At 40.9% G+C, this 21,295-nt stretch overlaps 3 protein-coding genes across 3 annotated transcripts; all 3 read left to right on the top strand.

Annotated features, from left to right (window-relative positions):
• The first annotated feature begins 559 nt into the window (after positions 1-559).
• On the top strand, positions 560-6,663 carry LOC306703513 (calpain-2 catalytic subunit-like). Its single transcript, XM_079169501.1, has 20 exons — positions 560-878; positions 1,309-1,378; positions 1,627-1,745; positions 2,320-2,453; positions 2,562-2,730; positions 2,831-2,914; positions 3,001-3,086; positions 3,175-3,249; positions 3,412-3,572; positions 3,648-3,832; positions 4,076-4,287; positions 4,377-4,413; positions 4,684-4,749; positions 4,840-4,897; positions 4,986-5,050; positions 5,185-5,253; positions 5,351-5,429; positions 5,979-6,095; positions 6,187-6,245; positions 6,331-6,663. Exons 1-20 carry the CDS (start codon positions 642-644, stop codon positions 6,352-6,354), a joined length of 2,106 nt encoding a protein of 701 aa, XP_079025627.1. The 5' UTR covers positions 560-641; the 3' UTR covers positions 6,355-6,663.
• A 324-nt stretch (positions 6,664-6,987) lies between these two features.
• LOC306703512 (calpain-2 catalytic subunit-like) lies at positions 6,988-14,633 on the top strand. The gene is made up of 21 exons (XM_079169500.1): positions 6,988-7,296; positions 7,734-7,803; positions 8,661-8,779; positions 8,944-9,077; positions 9,171-9,339; positions 9,425-9,508; positions 9,699-9,784; positions 10,913-10,987; positions 11,149-11,309; positions 11,822-11,991; positions 12,102-12,113; positions 12,303-12,514; positions 12,613-12,649; positions 12,735-12,800; positions 12,887-12,944; positions 13,032-13,096; positions 13,565-13,633; positions 13,732-13,810; positions 14,073-14,189; positions 14,281-14,339; positions 14,429-14,633. The coding sequence occupies exons 1-21, from the start codon at positions 7,060-7,062 to the stop codon at positions 14,450-14,452; spliced, it is 2,103 nt and encodes a 700-aa protein (XP_079025626.1). The 5' UTR covers positions 6,988-7,059; the 3' UTR covers positions 14,453-14,633.
• A 3,777-nt stretch (positions 14,634-18,410) lies between these two features.
• cfl1l (cofilin 1 (non-muscle), like) lies at positions 18,411-20,997 on the top strand. The gene is made up of 4 exons (XM_079168609.1): positions 18,411-18,540; positions 19,527-19,822; positions 20,084-20,160; positions 20,291-20,997. Exons 1-4 carry the CDS (start codon positions 18,538-18,540, stop codon positions 20,404-20,406), a joined length of 492 nt encoding a protein of 163 aa, XP_079024735.1. The 5' UTR covers positions 18,411-18,537; the 3' UTR covers positions 20,407-20,997.
• Positions 20,998-21,295: the final 298 nt, after the last annotated feature.

The following is a 21,295-nucleotide window of genomic DNA, read 5'->3' as shown; positions in this document are numbered from 1 at the left end:
TGAAACAAGACCACAGTGCATGTGCTTCAAAGCAGACTGGACCTGGCAGAAATCCCCCAGGCTCAGTGTTGCAATGTCATTTACATCCTATTCTTATTCTTGCTCAACTTGACACTTGCTTAATTTCATGTGTTTAAGCTTCCCTTTCACAACTCTCAGCAGTAAGCACCTTTAATCCCTTCCAATAACACCTGAACCTTTTTGTTTTATTTTTTTTGATCACTTCGATGCTATAGAATGTAACAGAATGTCTAATTATTATCAGACAAATTTAAATCAAGATATGTGTTTGTGTACCCATCAGGAAGTCAGAGACAATAAATGCAATATATTGCCCACCCCCACACACACACACACACACACAAAATCAAAATGAGGCAATGACAGTGGAGCTTCAAGTTGCCTTTAGGTGTGTCCTTGTTTGTATTTCGTCTGTGGCCACAGCAGATTTGCTTAGGGTTGCTGCTGTCTGTTTGTTATCCCAGCCAAACCTCCCCTCACCTGTGGGAACTATAAAGGAGGCTGGGACAAAGACCTGTCTGGATTGTGCTCAGCTGGGGGAAGGTCAATTCACAAGACAACACAACTCACAAAGAGGGAAATCATCATCCAGGGAGTCTACATACACTTGAGAGGTGAAGATGACATCCACGGCAGATCGACTGGCCCATCAGAAGGAGAGAGAAGACGGCATTGGCACGAACCAGAAAGCGGTGAAATACTCCAAGCAGGATTATGAAACTCTGCGCCAGCAGTGTCTGGAGCGTGGACGCCTGTTTGAGGACACCTGCTTTCCAGCTGAGCGGAAATCGCTGGGCTACAATGAGCTGGGACCATACTCATCCAAAACCAGGGGCGTTGTTTGGAAAAGGCCAACGGTAAGAATCCACTGAGAAGAAGCAGAGAGCAATGAAATAATACCACTATTTACACTCAAATATTTGTCAGTAATTTCTCTATTGTAATTATTTCTTTTACTGAATAGCAAATATTTTTTCTTTTTAAATCAAGGATTGCGGAAGGAGAAGTAGAAAACACTATATTTAAAAAAAAGGAGCCGTAACTAGTTACTTTCCCAAAACGCTTAAAAGTCACAGAGGGTTAAACTTCTACCACAAGTACTGTGCACTTACACTTAATGCTATCACCGTAGAAATAATCTCTGAGAGATCATTTACATACATGTAAATGTGTTGGATCAGAGCAAGACTCACTGAATGTTTGTTTCGTCTACCATCTCAGCAGTGTGATACAGGACAATCCAAGGTTCATGTTTAACTTTTTGTGATTGTCCGGTGCTCTTTGTAGGAGCTGTGCTCAAAGCCAAAGTTCATTGATGATGGGGCAACGAGGACAGACATTTGCCAAGGAGCTCTAGGTAAGTGAGGGGAAAGAGGATGGATGAATGACTTAATGAACAGATGGACAGATGGATGAATGATGGGGTGCTTTGGTTTTAGAAGGGAACTACAAACATCCCTGGACCCAACCCTGCACCCATTCTGCCCACTAAGCCCGTAAAAGGGAAGTTTGTTGGCACATGCTGTTTACAGCACTGTTGCTGTAAGCAACATGAATGCCACATATTGCTCAAGCTAAGACCATGTCTCTGTTCTCAATGTACAGGTGACTGCTGGCTTCTGGCTGCTATAGCCTCTCTGACTCTTGACCAGCGGATCCTGGCTCGCGTGGTGCCCCATGGACAGAGTTTCACCGAGGGTTATGCCGGGATATTTCACTTCCAGGTCAGACAAAGGCCTTTCTCATATGACCAATAACTCTGACCTTCCAGGTGTTTTGCTTTCTTTTCCTTTTTCTTCTTTCTTTCCTTTTTTTTCTTGCCATGTCCGACCATAGAATGATGACTTTTTCTAATGGAAACTTGTACACTAGTAGTGAGCAATCCAAAATACTAAAGTACAGCGAAATACGAAGATCCATCTGATCCATCGAATCTCAATCGCTCAGTTCCTCATATCAAGACAAGTACAAACATGTTCTACTTGTTCACCTACAAAGCTGATCAACACTTCACCATCTGTAAAAGACTGTATCTTGTAGTCCTTCCAGCCCCACCACCAGTTAAAAGTTGAGTAGAGCTGCAAATATTAAAGATCCAGCAGATTTGAGCTAATACACCAATCAACGCCCCAGTGCCTCATGACAAACGCTTTGTGTTACTATCTACATTTGTGTTATTGCATGCAGTGTGACACGCAGAGCACAGAACAACATTATCCAAGGATCACACGATTGTCTTGCATGAGTCGTAAATGTATTTGAAGTGGAGTTTTCTGATGTGAATATTTTTATTTTCAGTTCTGGCAGTTTGGTGAGTGGGTGGATGTGGTGGTCGATGACCTTTTACCCACCAGAGATGGAAAGCTTCTGTTTGTTCATTCAGCGGAGGGCTCCGAGTTTTGGAGCGCACTGATGGAGAAGGCCTACGCCAAGTATGGATTGTTTCCCTTATCTCTTTTGCTTCATTGAAATGTTAATGCGGTGGAAATTTATAAATATATAGTTGGTCAAATCTGTCCACATCCCTCTGCGTCTGACAGGGTGCATGGCTGCTATGAGGCCCTGTCAGGAGGAAACACTATTGAGGGTTTTGAGGACTTCACAGGAGGGATTGCAGAAGTATACACCTTAGAGAAAGCTCCAACGCAGCTTTTCCACATCATGCAAAGGGCCCTGAGCCTGGGTTCACTGCTGGGTTGCTCTATAGATGTGAGTCTCATTTTCATACTGATTTGCATGCTGACCTGCATGCAAGCAAACACGCCAACAGTACTGATATGATCTAAATGTTTGTTCTTGGTGTTTTCAGATCAGCGGTGCCTATGAGTCAGAGGCAGTTACAGCTCGCAAACTTGTCAAGGGACATGCATACTCAGTCACTGGTGCAGAGGAGGTATAAGATGTATCTAAACTGTCATCAATAAGCTGTTTTTACTGCATGCAAATTATGTTTCCCACTGTTGTTGCTCTCTCTCCCAGGTTCGTTGTCGAGGCAGGCCGATTGAGCTGGTCCGCATCAGGAACCCATGGGGTCAGGTGGAGTGGACTGGGCCTTGGAGTGATGGGTAAATAATTACATTCTAGATCCATTAACCATTAACTACCATTGTTTGCTTCTCGGATTTTCCTAAAAGCATGTTAAATCCCAATTAGATCCAGTGAATGGAAGAACGTCGGTGAAGATGAGAAATCAAAGTTGCACCATGTGGCTGACAATGGAGAATTCTGGTAAATCCATTGTCTTCAACCTTTCATTTACATGTCAATAAACATTGTATTGTAGATATTTAGTTGATGCTGTGGATTGATAATGTCCTACAACACCGAAGGAACTATAAAGACTCAGGAGAACACAACGTTCTTTGTTGAGAAAAGTGTTCCTCTACTCAGGATGTCCTATTCAGACTTCATCAAGCAGTTCTCCAAACTGGAGATCTGTAACCTGACCCCAGACACGCTCATGAATGATGATGTGGGCCGCTGGAACAACTACCAGTACGAAGGGATGTGGAGGGTCGGATCCTCTGCTGGCGGCTGCCGCAATCACCCAGGTATAAGAGAAGCCATGTGTATGTTTGAGCTACAACTTCCGTCACACTAAAGGATTACACTTTTGTGTGTTCCAGCCACATTCTCGTCCAACCCTCAGTTTGTGGTGCGTCTGGAGGATGTGGATGATGATCCTCTGGATGGGGAGGACGGGTGCACCTTACTGGTTGGGCTGATGCAAAAGGACGGACGACGGCAGAAGAGGCTCGACCGCAACCTTGAAACCATTGGCTTTGCCATTTATGAGGTGTCTATGAATAATGTGATGTATTATATGAAATTAGTGCTCTGTATTTGACTGATTTTCTAAAATACTTCTTCTGTCTGTTTCCTTTTTACAGGTCCCAGACCAGGTCTGTATTTGTACTGTCACGTGCCAGCATCCATCCCTTGCGTGCAAAATAGACAGAAGTGTGTCACAAGGGTTGCTCGATTGCATTGTGCATTTCTGGGTAGCTGTGTGACATTCCAGTAATAAATAACATTTTCTCCCGTTAATCTCCAGTACAAAGGCTGCAGCAATGTTCACCTAGGTCCGGAGATCCTGCTGCGACAGAAAGCTGTGGCTAGGAGCAGCAACTTCATCAACGTGCGGGAAGTGTGCGACCGCTTCAAACTTCCTCCAGGAGAATATGCGATAGTTCCCTCGACCTTCCAACCTCACAAGAAGGGCAGCTTTGTTCTCAGGGTGTTCTCAGAGAAACAGGCCGCAACCAGGTATCTGTAGTAACTTAAAGATCGACTGACATCTAAAGGGTATTGTGGAGAGTGTGCTCAAGCTTTGCATTTTTTTTTTATCTTTTCAGTCCACTGCAGGTGGACATCAAAGCTGAAATAGAGGAGGTAAGGCAACCCACAGAATAACAATAAGCTGCTCTTGCATGCATTGATAAATGGTTAGTCCCTTTTTTAAGACATTCTTTTATTTCCAATTTAGAACTGAGATTGAAGGAAATATGTCACAATTATTTTTTAAATGCTTATTGCTTCATGTTTAATACTCAGTGTGTTCATTCATCATTCACCGATATCTACGAAAAGGCCTACAATTTGAAGAGCCGGTGATTCTATTTGGCATTAGTGACTAGACTTATCTGTGTCTCCCTCTCCCAGGAGGAAGTGTCTGAGAGCGATGTGGATCCTCAATTCAAGAAGCTCTTCGAGCAGATTGCTGGCAGAGTAGGTGGAGCAACATGAGAACTGATTGTAAATAAAATCTAAACTTGGGTTAAAGTAAAAAACAAGTTATAATGTGCTTTTTTCAAACAGGACATGGAGATTTCGGTCTTTGAACTGGTGACAATTTTGAACAACGTTGTCTCTCATCGTGAGTACATTGAACTCTGACATATATTGACGTTTGGCCTCTTTTACTTTCAAGTTGCAACTAGCTATGTTTTGTCACTTTTCTGCAGGATCTGATATCAAGACAGATGGCTTCAGACTTGAGACAGGTCGCCTTATTGTCAGTCTGCTGGATGTATCCTATTTCAGCATTGCATTGTCCTCCCTTTTGGGATCTGGGTGCATTATAACTATGGAATTGAAATATGTGAAAGATAAATTAAATGAATAATTCAGGATGAGCTTTTTATAAACCTTAGCATTCCTCAGAAAGATGAAAGCGCCATGTTGGGATTGACGGAGTTCCACTTGCTGTGGAGCAAAATCCAGAAATACCTGGTAAGCTTTGATTTATGCGGTTTGAAATGAGCGTCGGCCGTGTTGGAATTAGGGTCTGTATCTGGTAACACAACACATGTTTGCCTGGGTCATATAGGAGATCTTCAAGCATTTTGACATAGACAACTCCGGCACCATGAGCTCCCACGAGATGAGAGGCGCAGCCACTGAAGCAGGTAACGAACATTATCACGTGAGGAATCTCATACACTAAAAAACATCAAATATCTGCATTAAACTAACACTGAAACATGGTTTAACATGTACAAATCAAAAGCCAAATGATTTCCATTTTATTATTGCCTCACCTCTTCTCTATAAAAATATATGGCTTTGTAAAACACATTACTTTACCTGCGTTGCTTATTTTTCTGAATTGTCTCTGACCATTGAGCCCTGCAGGAACAAATACCAGCATGTTGTCCCAGCTGGTGTGTGTGTGTGTGTGTGTGTGTGTGTGTGTGCGTGTGTGTGTGTGTGCGTGTGTGTGCCTGGCAGACTTGAAAAGCCAGTTAGAGGACTCCCTCCCTGCACATAGATTTTGTTCATGTAGACTTTGCTGCCAAAACAAAACAACTGGGCGAGGCTGTGTGACTTAACTCTTCTATTATCTGCTAATATCTGTCAACGGTTCAAAACTATACTTCACCAGGATCAGAAATAATACACCTCTATGAAACTGAGCTGACATGCTAACTGGAGATGATGATATTTTTCTTCCCCAGGCTTCCAAGTCAACACTCCTGTGTTGCAGTCCATTGTCAATCGCTATGCCGATGCTCAGTATGCCATAGACTTTGACAATTTTGTAGGCTGTCTCATTAAACTGGAAATGCTCTTCAGTAAGTGTCAGCAAACACAACAAGTATTTCTTTATATTTATCTGTAGGCATGTTCACATTACCTGATTTTATGTTTCTGTCTATCAACCAGAAATGTTTAAGTCTCTGGAGAAAGCTGGCACAGGGAAGATGGAGCTGGATATTCAGCAGGTGTGTGAGAGAATAACAAAAGCTGCTGGTTTGTTGGCACTTCTGGATTAGACAACTCCTTATATAATTATGTTTCCTCGTACAGTGGCTGTGCCTGGCGATCTACTGACACTGGAGACAAGGCAAGGAAGGACCCTCTCTTGATAACTGCAGGAAGATTAACTATACATTTATTTCATTCACACAATTTCTATTTTTTATTTTCACAAATTAAGTAAATCCAATGTAAACAACATTTCATATTCACATGTTCCAAATGCTCAAAAAGGTCTAAAATGTATTTATACATTTAAATGATATGTTGCATCACTCACATGTGTTATTCCATTTTTTTCAAATAGCTCCTTTCTTAGATTTTTTGTGCAGTAATTTCGATGCCAAAACTTCTGTTAAATGATTGAAAATAAAGAAACTATGAAACTATGGCCTCTGGACTTTTATAAAATCTTGCACATATTAAAATGGATTAAGTAGTCTTACTCCGAGCTATATCAGAAGAAGTTTATTTTCACTGTGGTGTAGTAAAGAAAATATCATTGATATACAATTCCACTGATCAAAGCTTTTTGGCGAGCAGCATAAGTTTCACTCATCCATCCATGTGGGCCACATGTGGGCCGATCATGGTCCATCAACCAAAGCCAGCTGTAGAGCAGGCTGGATGAAACAGGTGAGTCAGAGCAAGTTTGCTGGTATGCACAATAGAGGGTGTGGAGACAGTTGAACTGCACATAAAACTCAGAGCCTGTCTAACCGCACAGACACACTCTGGGAGACAGTCGTGCACATAAAGACAGTCTTAAAATCTTTGAAAATGTCCGGCATTGCAGTTAAACTTCAGCACAGTCGAGAAAAATCGCAGGGGATAGGATCCAACTCTCATGCGGTGAAATACCTCAACCAGGACTTTGAATCGCTGAGGAGAAGCTGTCTGGAGAGAGGACAGCTGTTTCAGGATGACAGCTTTGAGGCTCTGCCCTCATCCTTAGGATTTAAAGAGCTTGGACCAAATTCCCACAAAGTACGAGGCATCACCTGGAAAAGACCCAAGGTGGGTACAATAAGTAGATGGAAACATATGCCAAAAGATTCAATTATTATAATCATCCCTATGAGCATCGTTGAGAGTATCTTATTTTGAAAGGTTTGTCAAAGGGATATTTTTTGTCATATCCTCTTTTCCATATGAGAAGTCACCCAATTTCACAAATAATAGATACTTGTTACTGTTTGGTAACGTAAGCTTGTTCCTGCTTGTCCTCACACCAAATATTGTGGTTTTATCTGACAGACTGCAACATTGTGTTCCTGCAGTGGGTCAGGCCCGAAAGAGCTAGACTTTATGTATTTATGAGTAACTCTCATATCCAGCAAAACATATTCAACCAGATGAGGATGGGTATATTATTAGAGCACAAGAAAAAAAAAGTGTTCATGTGAGGAAGCATTACAATTTGACAAAATGTTTACTCTCGTTTTTTCTCTCAGGAATTTTGTTCCAATCCACAATTCATCGTTGAAAATGCAACCAGGACGGACATTTGTCAAGGAGCACTTGGTGAGACACACAAACACACATTCATACATTCCTCCAACAATGTCTGCATTTTTTACCTTTAAAACTTACCTACTCTGATAATGACATTACTTTACTTTCCGATCGAGTTACATTCAAATATATTTAGATGGCAAAATTAGATATTTCATGTATTTTACAAAGAACACATTGATTTCCATCTTCAACTATTTGAATGAATGATTTTGCATGCTTATCTTAGACTGTAGTTAGCAGATGTGAATAAAGTAAGCCGACTACAGTATGTTTACTGCTTATTTGCTTGCTTAGTTTTAATCTCTGGAAACTGTATTTCGCCAGTACTTTTGTAACCATCCAAACCTCATAACTCCAAGTGAATTCCTGTGCACTGACATCAGCTGTCAGTCAACTTCTTCAGTTCTGTCCACGCCCAGTCTGACAAGAAGCATTCATGTGTGGGTGAGACTGGGTTGTTTACAGCTAATAAGTAATGAGAGACCAGACAATTTTCACAACAGAGGTGTGTGTGTAAACAAACTGCATACCTAGTATGTTTTGGAGATGTGTCACAATGCAACGGTAAATTATCTGTAATTATATCGCACCTTTCTAGTCCTAGCGAACACTCAAAGTGCTTTACAACACAAGTAAGCATTTATTCACTGGGGAAAGAGGCTTCCATACCAGGGGCCACCTGCTCATCAGGAGCGATAAACATTCACAGGCATTTGGGGTTCAGTATCCTGTCCAAGGACACTTCAACAAGTAGACTGCAGGGGCCGATATGAAACCAACATGTGACCATTTTAAATCCTCTGGAGGTTACATGAGATTTCACACAGGAGTTCCCTTTATTAACACCGTTAACTTGTGTTCAGGTGACTGCTGGCTCCTGGCAGCCATCGCCTCCTTGACTCTCAGCAAACAGGTTTTGTCTCGTGTTGTCCCCCATGACCAAAGCTTTGAGGACAACTATGCTGGCATCTTTCACTTTGAGGTGCTTAACACACACACACACACACACACACACACACACACACACACACACACACACACACACACACACACACACACACACACACACACACACACACTGTTTCTTTCTGTCAGAGCTTGAGTGAGGTTTGATTTGACTGATCGCGTCCCCTCTGCGGCTCTCAGTTCTGGCAGTTCGGTGACTGGATGGATGTGGTGGTTGACGACCGCTTGCCCACCAAAGATGGAGAGCTGCTGTTTGTTCACTCAGCGGAGGGTTCAGAGTTTTGGAGCGCGCTGTTGGAGAAGGCCTATGCCAAGTATGGAGGAATGGAGCATCTGGATACCTTTCTGTTTATTTCAGTAACCTTTTTTTTCTGGTATAGTAATCCACAAACTCCATTTCTCTTTAGAATAAATGGATGCTACGAGGCTCTTTCCGGAGGCAGCACCACTGAGGGATTCGAGGACTTCACAGGAGGCATTGCTGAGAAGCATGAACTGAGGGACGCAAATCCCCACCTCTTCAAAATCATTAAGAAGGCCCTGGACAGAGGCTCCCTTCTGGGATGCTCCATTGATGTTTGTTTGAGCTTATTGTTGCACACTCAGGTTGTTGGCAATATCTGGTTGTTTTGACCTCACAAGCTTTTCCTCTCTATCCCAGATTACCAGCTCGTCTGACTCAGAAGCCGTCACGTATCGCAAGTTGGTGAAGGGCCATGCCTATTCGGTGACAGGAGCGGAGCAGGTGAGGAAATGTTTGTGTCTGTATCCAGGTACAAGTGAAGCTGCAGTGGCTGTATGCTGTAGTATATTTTACTAATTGATATATTTGATAGTTTTACCCCTTTTATTACTTTTTTTTTTTTTTTTAAGGTGTCCCTTTTGTGTGTTTTTTTTTCTGGTTGAGAGTAGTTGACACCTTATTCTGTTGTCAGGTGGAGTACAGAGGAGGCAAGGAGCAGCTGATCAGGATTAGAAACCCATGGGGTCAGGTGGAGTGGAATGGAGCCTGGAGTGACAAGTGAGTATTGTGGACTTCTGCAAAGGTTTAAGGATAGGAACTGCAATGAATATGCTCATATTATCTGAAGTAATTATCATTGGCAGCCTCACCAGAGTCCTTCTCTAGTTTTTAGCCCTTGTTAGCAACATGTGGCTATAGGGGTGCTGACATAGGTTGGTCGATGAGCCCTCTATATGTCCACACATTACCAGAAAATTCCCTGACATTTAGTACAGATAACCACGGTTCCCAGAAGATGAAGCCTTATGACTGTGGTGATCCCCGGACTTTAAATACAGCACCATTAGCAGTTCTAGCAAGTTTTCACCTAACCAGTGGAATATCTCAACATAGCCTTCGATCAATGTCAGCTGGGCTCGGCTCCATGATGAAATAAATAGCACTAAACAGGGTGGAAGCCAGGGAGAGCGAAGGACTGCCTGACTGAAACCAGTTTGTATAGTCTCGCAGCCAGACCAGATTAATGAACCAACTCCACCCACAAGGCTCATAGAAGAGGAGGCCTGCTCAGAGACGGCCATTACCCCCCCACCCCATAACTACTTCCACCACAAACTATTTACAGCCAAAATTGGCATTTCACATTTAGTCACTTTATTCTTAGTCCCTTGAAAAATAAAGTTGACGCCCATAAACTAAGTGCACCTCCAACCAATCCCTGACACAAAACCCACCAATATCCCAACCTTGAAGACTACAGGAGGATTTAGGCACCACCACCTACATACATGTAATCCTAGTCCTCAGTCTATCACATAAGTGACACTGTTATCTGATCAACCAACAATTTTAAATCAAATTTTGAACTGAACTGCATTCAACCACTTCTCATATATGGGCTATCCCATTCACGCCTTTTGTGTTGTTCATAAGAGGACCTTTGTTTGGAAGAGAACATCAAGTGTGTGTGCGTGTTTCTGGCATGCATGTAACACAAAGAAAAACATACACACCCAGTGGAATGGCTGGTATATCCTGTGGTTAAAATAAAGCCGTTCCACTCTGGCTTTAAAGCTCGTGCTTGAGGTGTAGGTAGAGTGTGTGACATTCAGTTAGGTGCAGGCCTGTAGTTCATGTTTTAACTTTATCATACAAACTACTGAATGTATTGGTACTTTTTTCTAGGTCTTCTGAGTGGAGATATGTGAGTGACGCTGTCCGGGCGAGGCTGACCAACCGTTGTGAGGATGGGGAGTTCTGGTAAACCTCTCTGAAACTATGTTTTCTCCCTCTTCTGGATTCCCAGTGCTGAAATACTATATATATATATATATATATATATATATATATATATATATATATATATATATATATGATATTCGTTTTGTTTTTTGATTTTCCTCATACTGTTTTGTCCACAGGATGTCGTTTTCCGATTTCCGGCGCCAATATTCTCGCCTTGAGATCTGCAACCTCACCCCTGACGCACTCACAGGCGATAAGTTCAAGAAATGGGCAGAGTCAGAGTTTGAGGAAACTTGGAGAAGGGGCGTTTCGGCTGGTGGCTGCAGAAACTTTCCAAGTATAACCAGTTTTTACAATCTTCCCTTGAGCACTGGTGTATATGTGTCATCAAATAATAGTAGTAGTAGTAGTTATTTATTTCGGTCCTTATAAACAACAACATTCCATTTCCACTGTATTCTCCAAACTTTTACACTATATATCACTTATATACAGTATAAACAGTATAGGGCCTAGCACTGAAACTTGTGGAACCCCACAGTAACCTTAAACAAATCAGATTCAACATTATTTATTAAATTGTGTTTTCTATGAAGTTATCAAGTCTTTCTACTATTTTTGTATTATATTTTCTTTCTCAAATTTTTGAGGACTGGGAAAGCAGAGAAATCGGTCTATTGTATAATCGGAGAATTGACGTCTCTCTCTCTCTTCTTTTATGAACAGGCATGACTTTTGCTGTTTTCATTTTGCCGTGAAATATACCTGTTTGGGGTGATTGATTGAAGATACAATCACTATACTTTTACTGGCAACATATCCATTTTTAAACCTTGCTTGCTTTCCTAGATACCTTCTGGATGAATCCTCAGTTTGTCATAAAGCTGGAAGAGGTGGATGATGACCCTGATGATGGTGAGGATGGCTGCACCTTCATCGTGGGCTTGATGCAGAAGAACAGGCGGCGTATGAGGAAAATGGGGCAGGACATGGAGACCGTCGGCTTTGCCATATACGAGGTAAGGAGCTGCCTTTAACATGTAAGTGATGATACTTGTGAAAGTATGTGATTGTATTTAATATTTGTATCTATTCTGACATTTGATTTTTTTCGTGTGTCTTTTTCCAGCTGCCTAAGGAGGTATGTTTACAAAGAGGAAGACACAGCACTAGTTTTTCATGAAGAATGAGTATTCAAAGAAATTGTTTCATTAATGTTCAATTGTCAGTCCTGAAAATTCTCTAATTACACAATATAAAAAAGTAGTAAGTCAGAGAGAAGGAATAGGGCGCCCTTGTGTGACTGAACTGCATGCGTGTCATTTTACAGTACTCTGGCCAAAAGCAAGTGCACCTGAAGAGAAACTTCTTCATGCGCAACAGTTCAGCAGCCCGCTCCGAGACCTTCATCAACCTGAGAGAAGTGTCCAACCACTTCTGTCTTCCCCCAGGAGAATACCTCATCATCCCCTCCACCTTTGAGCCCAACAAGAACGGAGACTTTTATGTGCGGGTGTTCTCTGAGAAGCAGGCAACTTTCCAGTATGTTCCTTTCACAAATAAGTTCAATTTGATAAAGACAAATGATACTGATAATCACTCAAAATGATCTGATAACTATGACTTCTCGCTGCTTTTAGAGAGATTGATGATCCTGTAGAATGCCATGTTGAGCAGGTAAGATCACATCCCTTGATATACATGCTCTTGAAGATAGCTTTTTAACAAAGCAGGGAAAAAAAGATTCCTTTGTCATCTCTAGATTGTCATTGATGAAGATGACATCAGCGACAGATTCAAGAAGCTGTTTGGACAGCTTGCTGGACATGTAAGTATATAATAAAGATTAGATACATTATCTTGTGGTCTCAAATCATTGCTCATAATTTAGCGTCCTTGTCATATGCTTCTTAGGATGTGGAGATCTCTGCATTCGAGCTGCAGAAAATCCTCAACCGAGTGGTGGTGAAGAGTAAGAAATCTTCTTTCAGTCAAGTATTTGCATTTATGTGCACATGACCCGCGCAGCGATTTACCCTGTGGTTTTTTTCATTTTCAGGAAAGGACGTCAAAACCAGTGGGTTTAGCCTGACGACCTGCCGCAACATGATCAATCTGCTGGACGTATCCTTCCTTCCTATCTTAAGTTATGTCAAGAAAAATCCACAAAACGATTAACTTCTTAACATCCTGTTTTCTTATCGAACTCTCAGTAAGAAAGTTGAAAAGCATATTTCCTAAAATCAAGGCTTTAAAAATAATTTTGCATGCCACGTTCTGTAAAGCATGTTCCAAATGTTTTATTGATGCTACATGATGTGATGTATATGATGACTGAAATACTCAAACCAAAGTCTCCATTGATTTTAATCAAATGGAGATATTTCAAATGTCTTGTGTGTGTTTATACGTATTTCCCCCAAATTGAGCCTGGCACATTTGGGAACTTCTTTGGATCTCTGGATCTCCACTAGAATTTAGAATTTAAAGTTTACTTAATGACCCACACGCAAGGCCATGTCTGATAGAGGTCGAACAACCTGCCACACATTTCTCCTTCAATTACTACTTTCCTTGACGTACTCTGCAAAGAAAGATGGAAGCGGAAAGCTGGGACTGGTAGAATTTAAGATTCTGTGGACAAAGATTGAGAAGTTCCTGGTGTGTTCCTTTTTTCTTTACATCGACATTAACGTATCATGTACTTTATCAGTAGAATGGTGACAGCACACACATTAACTTGTTGGGCTCTCCAATAGGAGGTGTACAAAGAGAAGGACACAGACCAGAGTGGCTGTATGAGTGCATCTGAGATGCGGATGGTTGTTGAGGAGCTTGGTGAGAAAAATAATATTTATTTCTCTGCAGTCAGTTTCCTCTACCCTATAAGGAGTTAGAGGGTAGAGGATACGGCATTGATTTGAATAAACTCTGACATTTAAATGGAACAATCACAACTGCATAAGCATATCTAATGTTTAGAACATTTACAGGAGAGCTGTTTATATAATGTTGTGTACATTGTGAAGTGTGTGAATTTCTTTGTCTTCATGTGTTTCATTATGTGCAGTTAGAAGCTCATATTTTTGCATTCCGACAGGTTTCTCTCTCAACAGCCCTCTGCATCAGATAATTGTGGCCCGCTACAGTGACCAAAACCTCTCCATCGACTTTGACAGCTTTGTGTGCTGCGTGATCCGCTTGGAGTCACTCTTCAGTGAGTTTTTGTCATCGTGACCATTTTTTTTACCCTACAGCCATGCAGACATTATAATACGAGTTACGATGTTTTCTTTTATCTACAACAGACGTCTTCAAGACCCTGGACAAGAATGGGTCTGGTCAGATAGAAATTGGTTTCATGGAGGTAAGAGCCTAACTGTGATAATGACACAATCCTGTAAAGAAATGGTTTATGGACCACACAGTGACTGGTGCTTGTGTTTTCATCCACAGTGGCTGGAGCTGGCGATGTTGTAGAAAGGAGCTCTGACTATTAACAGTTGAAGAATCCAGCGTGGGGTTGAAGAATCATCATATCTGAATATTATACAGTTTGTTTCTTGTGTGCAACTTAATCAACGGATTTTGATCTTGAGGGACAATATTTTCTATGAGTTTGACTATATAAAAACATAATAAAGCCACAATATTCCACAAATAAGAATCTGTTCATTCAGTGTTATCAATAAATAAGATATCCATTTTATGCAGTATGTATGTCCACTGAGAATGTTTAAGTTTAATAGTTCAGCATTTTTGGCAATACACTTTTTCTTGCAGTGAGGTACACAAGAGCATTATGCTACAACTCTCATGACTGTACAGTAAATATGAAGCTATCACCAGCCGCTGCTAGTTAGTTTAGCTTAGCATAAAGACTTAAAACAGGTACCAAAATCCAGCAACACTAAAGCTCACTAATTAACCCGTTATATCTCATTTGTTTCAAGCTATGAGGAACTTTACCTTTGGATGGATTTTGGCAGTCCCTGTGGATGAAAACGTTTCTGAGCACCAGTGTCTTTAAAAGAAAACTCTAATTTTGCTGCAGCACGGTCTGATATCTTTCCCCGCTGAGTCCTGGTTCCGGTTCTCCCGTGCCTCCCTGTGCTCCAGCAGGCCCAGAAATACGGGCTGGGTCTCCGGCAGCGTCGGTGTTGGCTCCTAACGGGCCTGCCCCGCTGAAGAGTGAAGATTAACTATATAGAAATAGACAGATGATGGTCTGGTTTACTTATGTAAGTCATATAGTTGCATCAGTATTAAAATAACCAGTTAAAGGTTCCTCACAGTAAACTTATATGTGCAAAAAACAACATGTAAAAATAATACATTCACAAAATCACAATAACCTCCATAAAAAAACAACTTGTCATTTTTTACACTTTGGCTTTTGAATGGATTAAACAAATGACATACAATCTGTTAATTAGTGAGCTTCAGATGGTGCTGGTATAGGCAGATTTATTATTTCTCACATTTTGACAGAGCCAAGCTGTTCCCCCTGTTCCCAGTCTTCATGCTGAGCAAAGCTCACCTGCTGCTGTGGTAACTTCATATTTAGTCTACCAAACAAACATAGAGAGTGGTATCAATCGCATCTAATTATTGGCAAGAAAACAAAAAAGGATTTCCCAAAATGTTGCACTGATCTTTTTATGGATGCAATAATTGTACTGCCACTGATAGATGACATCTATGATCAGAGAAATCAAAAGGCTTTTGGAAATTCTCTCATATGTCGTACCATATATTGTGTGGTCACATGACATGCAATATGTGGGATATTATTACTCGTAAAAAAATATTAAATGAGTTCAAGAAGGATGTAGTAACCATTGTAGGTAAGAACTATGCTCTGAAATGTAATTAATTAATTTAGTTAATTAAATATATGTACAATTATATATTTACAATTATTTCTTCTTTTTCTTTAGGGTTGGCCAAAAAAAAAAATCATTACTTAAACAGTTCAAATTACACTTTTGATGCACAAAGTTAACTCTTCATACATACTGGCGGATGATGTCACTCCCCACAGAGTGCAACAGATTTAGACTTTATATCTAAAACACAAGCACAATACAGTATCCACAATCCACCAGTAGATGGCAGAGCTCTCACAGACTTGGCTTTGCTACTTTGACATGACTGGCTTACAACGAGCTTGCAGCAGCATGAAGTCTTCAACGAACACAGAGTTATGCAGCAGCCATTTCCTGCTCTGTGTGGTTTAGGGTTGTGTTTGCCTTTTTACTGCTTTGAAAAGTTGCTGCTGGCTGCCATTTGCTCTGGTACCACAGTCACGATGATATACATATCACATCTAGCAACCCCTCAGGCCACTAAAATAGAAGGTTTGCAGCTAACTCTATCATACTTTTGCTAAACAGAGCAACTATAATAACAAGTAATAAGTACAAATTATATTTCAGTTTTTCTTCTCAAGTCAGAGATTCCAGTTCTTGCAGTGTTGGAAGGCACGCCATGACATGTGCTGGCATTTAGGAATTCTGCTTTTTGGAACAGAAGCTAGTCCTGATGTGGGGCGGGACTCTGTAAACCACTGATCCCCACAGAGGAAGCAAAGCCACTGGGATGCTGAAGCAAGAGTATCTATTTATAAATAGTATCTGTGGAGGGAGGGTCTATGATGCATTAAATGTTCTTTCAAAAGAAGAGTTTTTGAAAAAAAAGGACCTAAACTGTGTACCATCTAAAAAACATGAAGAATATTACTTGCCAATAAGTTAGTGCAGTAGTTAACACAGGAAATGACTTGTGTTGTCATTGACAGTATTTCTCATTTAAAAGTATGTTACAGCAGACAGAAGCATTGCATTGCAACTTTTGGACTATACATTATGCCTCACACAAAGTGTTCACATCTGACTGACATACTGTAGAAAAAAATATAATAATAGTTCATTAATCAATGCAGACTTCATTCTTACATCCATGGACAACCCTGCACCTTACTACCCGTATGAAAATCCACTTGCCTTGAACTAATGCACAGTGTTCTATCTACACTGTAGCATATTAACATAGTTGAACGGTGTATGTTCGTGTGTAGGCCAACGGCCACGGCGACTCAATCTAGGTCAATTACTCTCGGTCTTCACCCTCTGCCATCTTTCCATCAAGTAAACACAAGCTCGCGTGACTGTTGTGTATTCCCTGCAACAGAGACGTCGTGTGCGTCAGCCTAAAAGGATTGGTATGTGACGTCACCCTCATTCGGACGTGCTTCTGTCGGCCACACGTGCACGGCGGTGGCGTTCCTCGCTTGTCCATGGCATTTTATGTCAGACTGCATTGAAGAGCTCCTCTGCGCTTGAGCTTCAATGTTTGGGGGGAAATGTAGCTCGTGTGGACGCGATGGCGCTGCTTGATTGATAAGAAGGAAAAAAAAAAGCGAAGGTCCTGAAAAGCAATTTGAGTCAATAAAAGGTGACGCTACCACCATGCCACTGACAGATGTAGTTGAAAAAAGTAACGCCACTACTTGTAGCGCCGCTACTGCCCAACACTGGTAGCTAACAGGCATGGTGTGGGACCAGAGGAAAGTGGCCACGGTTCCCCTCCTGCGAACTGGGCCTCTCGTTCCGAGCTACACCTCTGGACTAAAAGAAGTTCCAGATATATTGACACAGAATTATATATTTTCAAGAGGCCCTGTTTAAATGCATTTTCTTCCTTCTTTCTTGTTTTGTTTTTTGGACCTGGGATCGGACCCGTGTCTCTACTCTTTTTCCAATAGCTGATATGTCATCAAATTTCCCCCTGGGGATGAATAAAGTTTACATCTATCTATCTATCTATGTATGTATAATCACACTCCTTTTTGTATGTGAATGTGGGCCTCTGAAACAGAGTGAAAAACAGTATATATACAGTTGACAAATGTAAATTTACACTTAAACTGTCCAGGTTACTCCTTTTTAAATGGTAATATGTGTCATGTTAGTTGTGTTTAGAGGGAGTGGATTGAACCCAATGCTTATTGGGCAAATCTAAATATTGACTATGACTGTTGGAAACTGTCGCGAGGCGTAACATCTTACTTTTCATAGGTGGGTGGGTCCTTTTGACATAACCTGTGCTCTCATCCCATCTTTTACCTTATAAGGCCAGTGCACTGGAGTTAAATATTTGGACAGGTTTGTTCTCCATATAAGGGTGTTAAGTGCCACTCCCACTGATGACTGGCTCAAGCTCACCTGGGGTATTACCCAAAATGGTAAATCTCTGCCTCTACCAAACTCTATGATGGAAAGGTGGACAACAAATGTTTGTATTGTGCCAGACAACAAAGCACATCAATCCATTGTGATTTAGGCTTCAAATGTAATGTGATTAGATGCAAATACCTAGGTTGCAGCTGAAACTGTTTCACACCTGGGAAGAGGGGGGCGTGCCTACTTTTGGAGGTGTGCTCATTCGCCCCGGCTCCTCCTTTTATGAGTCAACCTGCTCTCCTGCTTTAATATGACCCTTCAGCATTTTGACTGCTGTCATATTTCCTCTGCTGCCTGTTTCCTTCACACATCAGAAGCAAAATGGTGAGTAGCTTTCACAAACAATTTGACTGGACTGACTTTTGTTGTTCTTCTTTGTGGTTTGTGTGCACCGCAGGACATGTAATGTAGAGTTGATAAAACTTTGAAGTGACATATCATCATTTTAACAACATATGTAAAAGCTGTGTAAACTCGGTGAAGCCTGGTTGTCATTATATCTAGAGTGTGTAAGACTTTCATTTGGTGTTTCTTTGAGGAAATGGTCTGCTGAGTGAACTGCAAGTTTAGTGTTTTAATTAAATGGCTTGTTCAAGGTGTGGTTTTTGCCTCCAAAATGGAGGGAGCTGTGCTGTGCTTCAAAGTGGTTCTGAGGGAACACCTTGGGGCGGCCTTTCTTGTGCTAACTTGTTTCACAATGACTGGAATGTGACAGGGCCAAGGCCTTGAAAATTCAAAGGGTAGCTACACCCATGGCATGTTACTGCTGAAAAGATGGTAGCTTCACATTGAATTGCTTTTAATAACGCCTCTCTCCAAAGGCTAGTTTTAAAGAACTTGCCATTTCCTAATCTTAAGGTTCTGCTTTCTGTCTCAAAACCAAGTGAACAAGTCCTCTCAAAATATGAACCACGGCACACATCACACTAAAGTGCTCATACTGAAATAGTCTTTCATTATTTTACAATAATTTGTACACTTAACTGGCAAATTAGACTTGGTGCTGAACTTTTTTTCATGAATAAAATAAGGGAGTAGAAAAGAGCTGCTTTGTCACTTTATTTGACAAAAATGAATGACATTCAAAATACAAAAGCAAGTTACAAAAGCAATTGTAACTGCATTTATTTATTTTTTTGTCTTTGCGTGTCTCTGATAAACTATCTTCAGGCATTATGTAACTTAAAATGTGTAGAACATGAATAATTAATATATAATGAACGTGACAACAGGTTTGGATTGTCCTTGTGTGGTTTGTTTTTTTTGTACTAAATACTGACGGGTAATTTTTCTTCTTTTCTCAAAAACAGTCGTCTGGAGTAAAAGTCTGCGATGAAGTGAAAACCATCTTCAACAAAATGAAAGTGGTGAAAAATGAGGATGCCGAGGGGGATCGTATAAGATTGGTGACATTTGTCATCGACTACGACAAAGGTGAAGTTAAGGTGGAGAAATGTCTGCAGCAAAAGTGTGAAGAATGCAAGGACGATGTATTCAAGACCTTCCAGAGTCTAATGCCAAATGATCATTGCCGCTACATCCTCTACGACTGCCACTTTGAAACGGAGGAATGTTGTAAAAAGGAGGAACTGGTCTTCCTGCTGTGGTAGGTCATCATTTTAATTAGTTAAATTTATTTTTCCTTCTGCATCCTCAACTGCCTGCAGACTGTAGAGAAATAGTGTGTGTGTGTGTGTGTGTGTGTGTGTGTGTGTGTGTGTGTGTGTGTGTGTGTGTGTGTGTGTGTGTGTGTGTGTGTGTGTGTGTGTGTGTGTGTGTGTGTGTGTGTGTGTGTGTGTGTGTGTGTGTGTGTGTGTGTGTGTGTGTGTGAGTGTGACACTTGGATAATGATTTCTCTTCCCATTAGGACTCCTGAGAGTTCAACCGTCAAAGAAAAAATGCATTATGCTTCCTCTAAAAGCGCTATGGACAAGGTCGTGGAGGGTAAGGGTTGCTTTTTTTCTTAGCTTTGTTCAATTTTTTTTCATCCAATTAATTGGACTTTTCTAGACATTGATAACATTCAAGTTGAGTGGGGTTCACACTGTTAAAGTAACTCTTCTTTCTTCAACAGGTGTCAAGCACAACATGCAGATGCACGATAAGGCAGATGCGGACAAGGAGGAGTTTGCAAAATGTCTTACGGGCAAAGTAAAGAACCTTGAGGGCCACGCTCTGCGTGGACTATAAACAAACTCATGCACACTAGTAAACAAACCGTCGTTGCCCTGTTTTATAATAGGGTACTGGGTAATAGGGTTTAAAGGGATTTGAGGGGATAATGGGAAGATTTCCATATTTACTTTGTTTTTGTATTTGGTCATCAATGCTTAAAGGATAGTTGAGATTCCTGTAACACAAACCCTTATTTGTTCCCCTTCCAAACTGTTCAGTCTAATTTTGTTCATTTGAGATATCCACGCATTAGCCTAATGAAACTATTGTCTGTCACTTTACTCTTGGTACATCTATATTTCACAAATCAATAATTAGCTGTTATTATTTACATGCATACGGTTTGAATCCCAGCATAGGCCAGTACACACACCATTTTCCTTGTGTATATGTCCACTCAAACCATATCCTGTAAAAAATCCCAATGGACGCACTACTAGAGTTCACTATAGGTCAAGGTGACTGGGTCTGTAAGTATAAGATACATCTGTTTTTCTAGACTGTTACACCTATAAAGAATAGTACAACTTTTACAAAGAGTTTCACAGAAAATGCAACGGTTGTATTGAGTATTACAAAATAAATGCAATGCAATGAATTGGACAAGTGTTAACTGTTTTCTTTTTTTTCGCTAAAAGCAAGTATGGATGAAAGCTGTAATTAACGGGTAGCTGGGGGTTGGTCTGAGCACCTGGATGCACATCACAGGCTTGTCCAGCTTCTCAGATAACATGTGGCCTGTTAATGTGGGAGGCCAGATGACTGGGTTTAACCCAGGCTTTAAGGTATAGCTGGAGTTAAACCAAGCAGTGAAATTGGTGCTGTCCATATATTGCAAAAAAAATAAATGTTTTTAACAAACTAGTAGCTTAAATTTTAAGTTGGTGTAAAATCTGAAATCATT

Source organism: Pholis gunnellus (assembly GCF_910591455.1).
Source record: "Pholis gunnellus genome assembly, chromosome: 11".
Lineage (NCBI taxonomy): Eukaryota > Metazoa > Chordata > Actinopteri > Perciformes > Pholidae > Pholis > Pholis gunnellus.
This window is presented reverse-complemented; position numbering and strand designations above follow the sequence as displayed.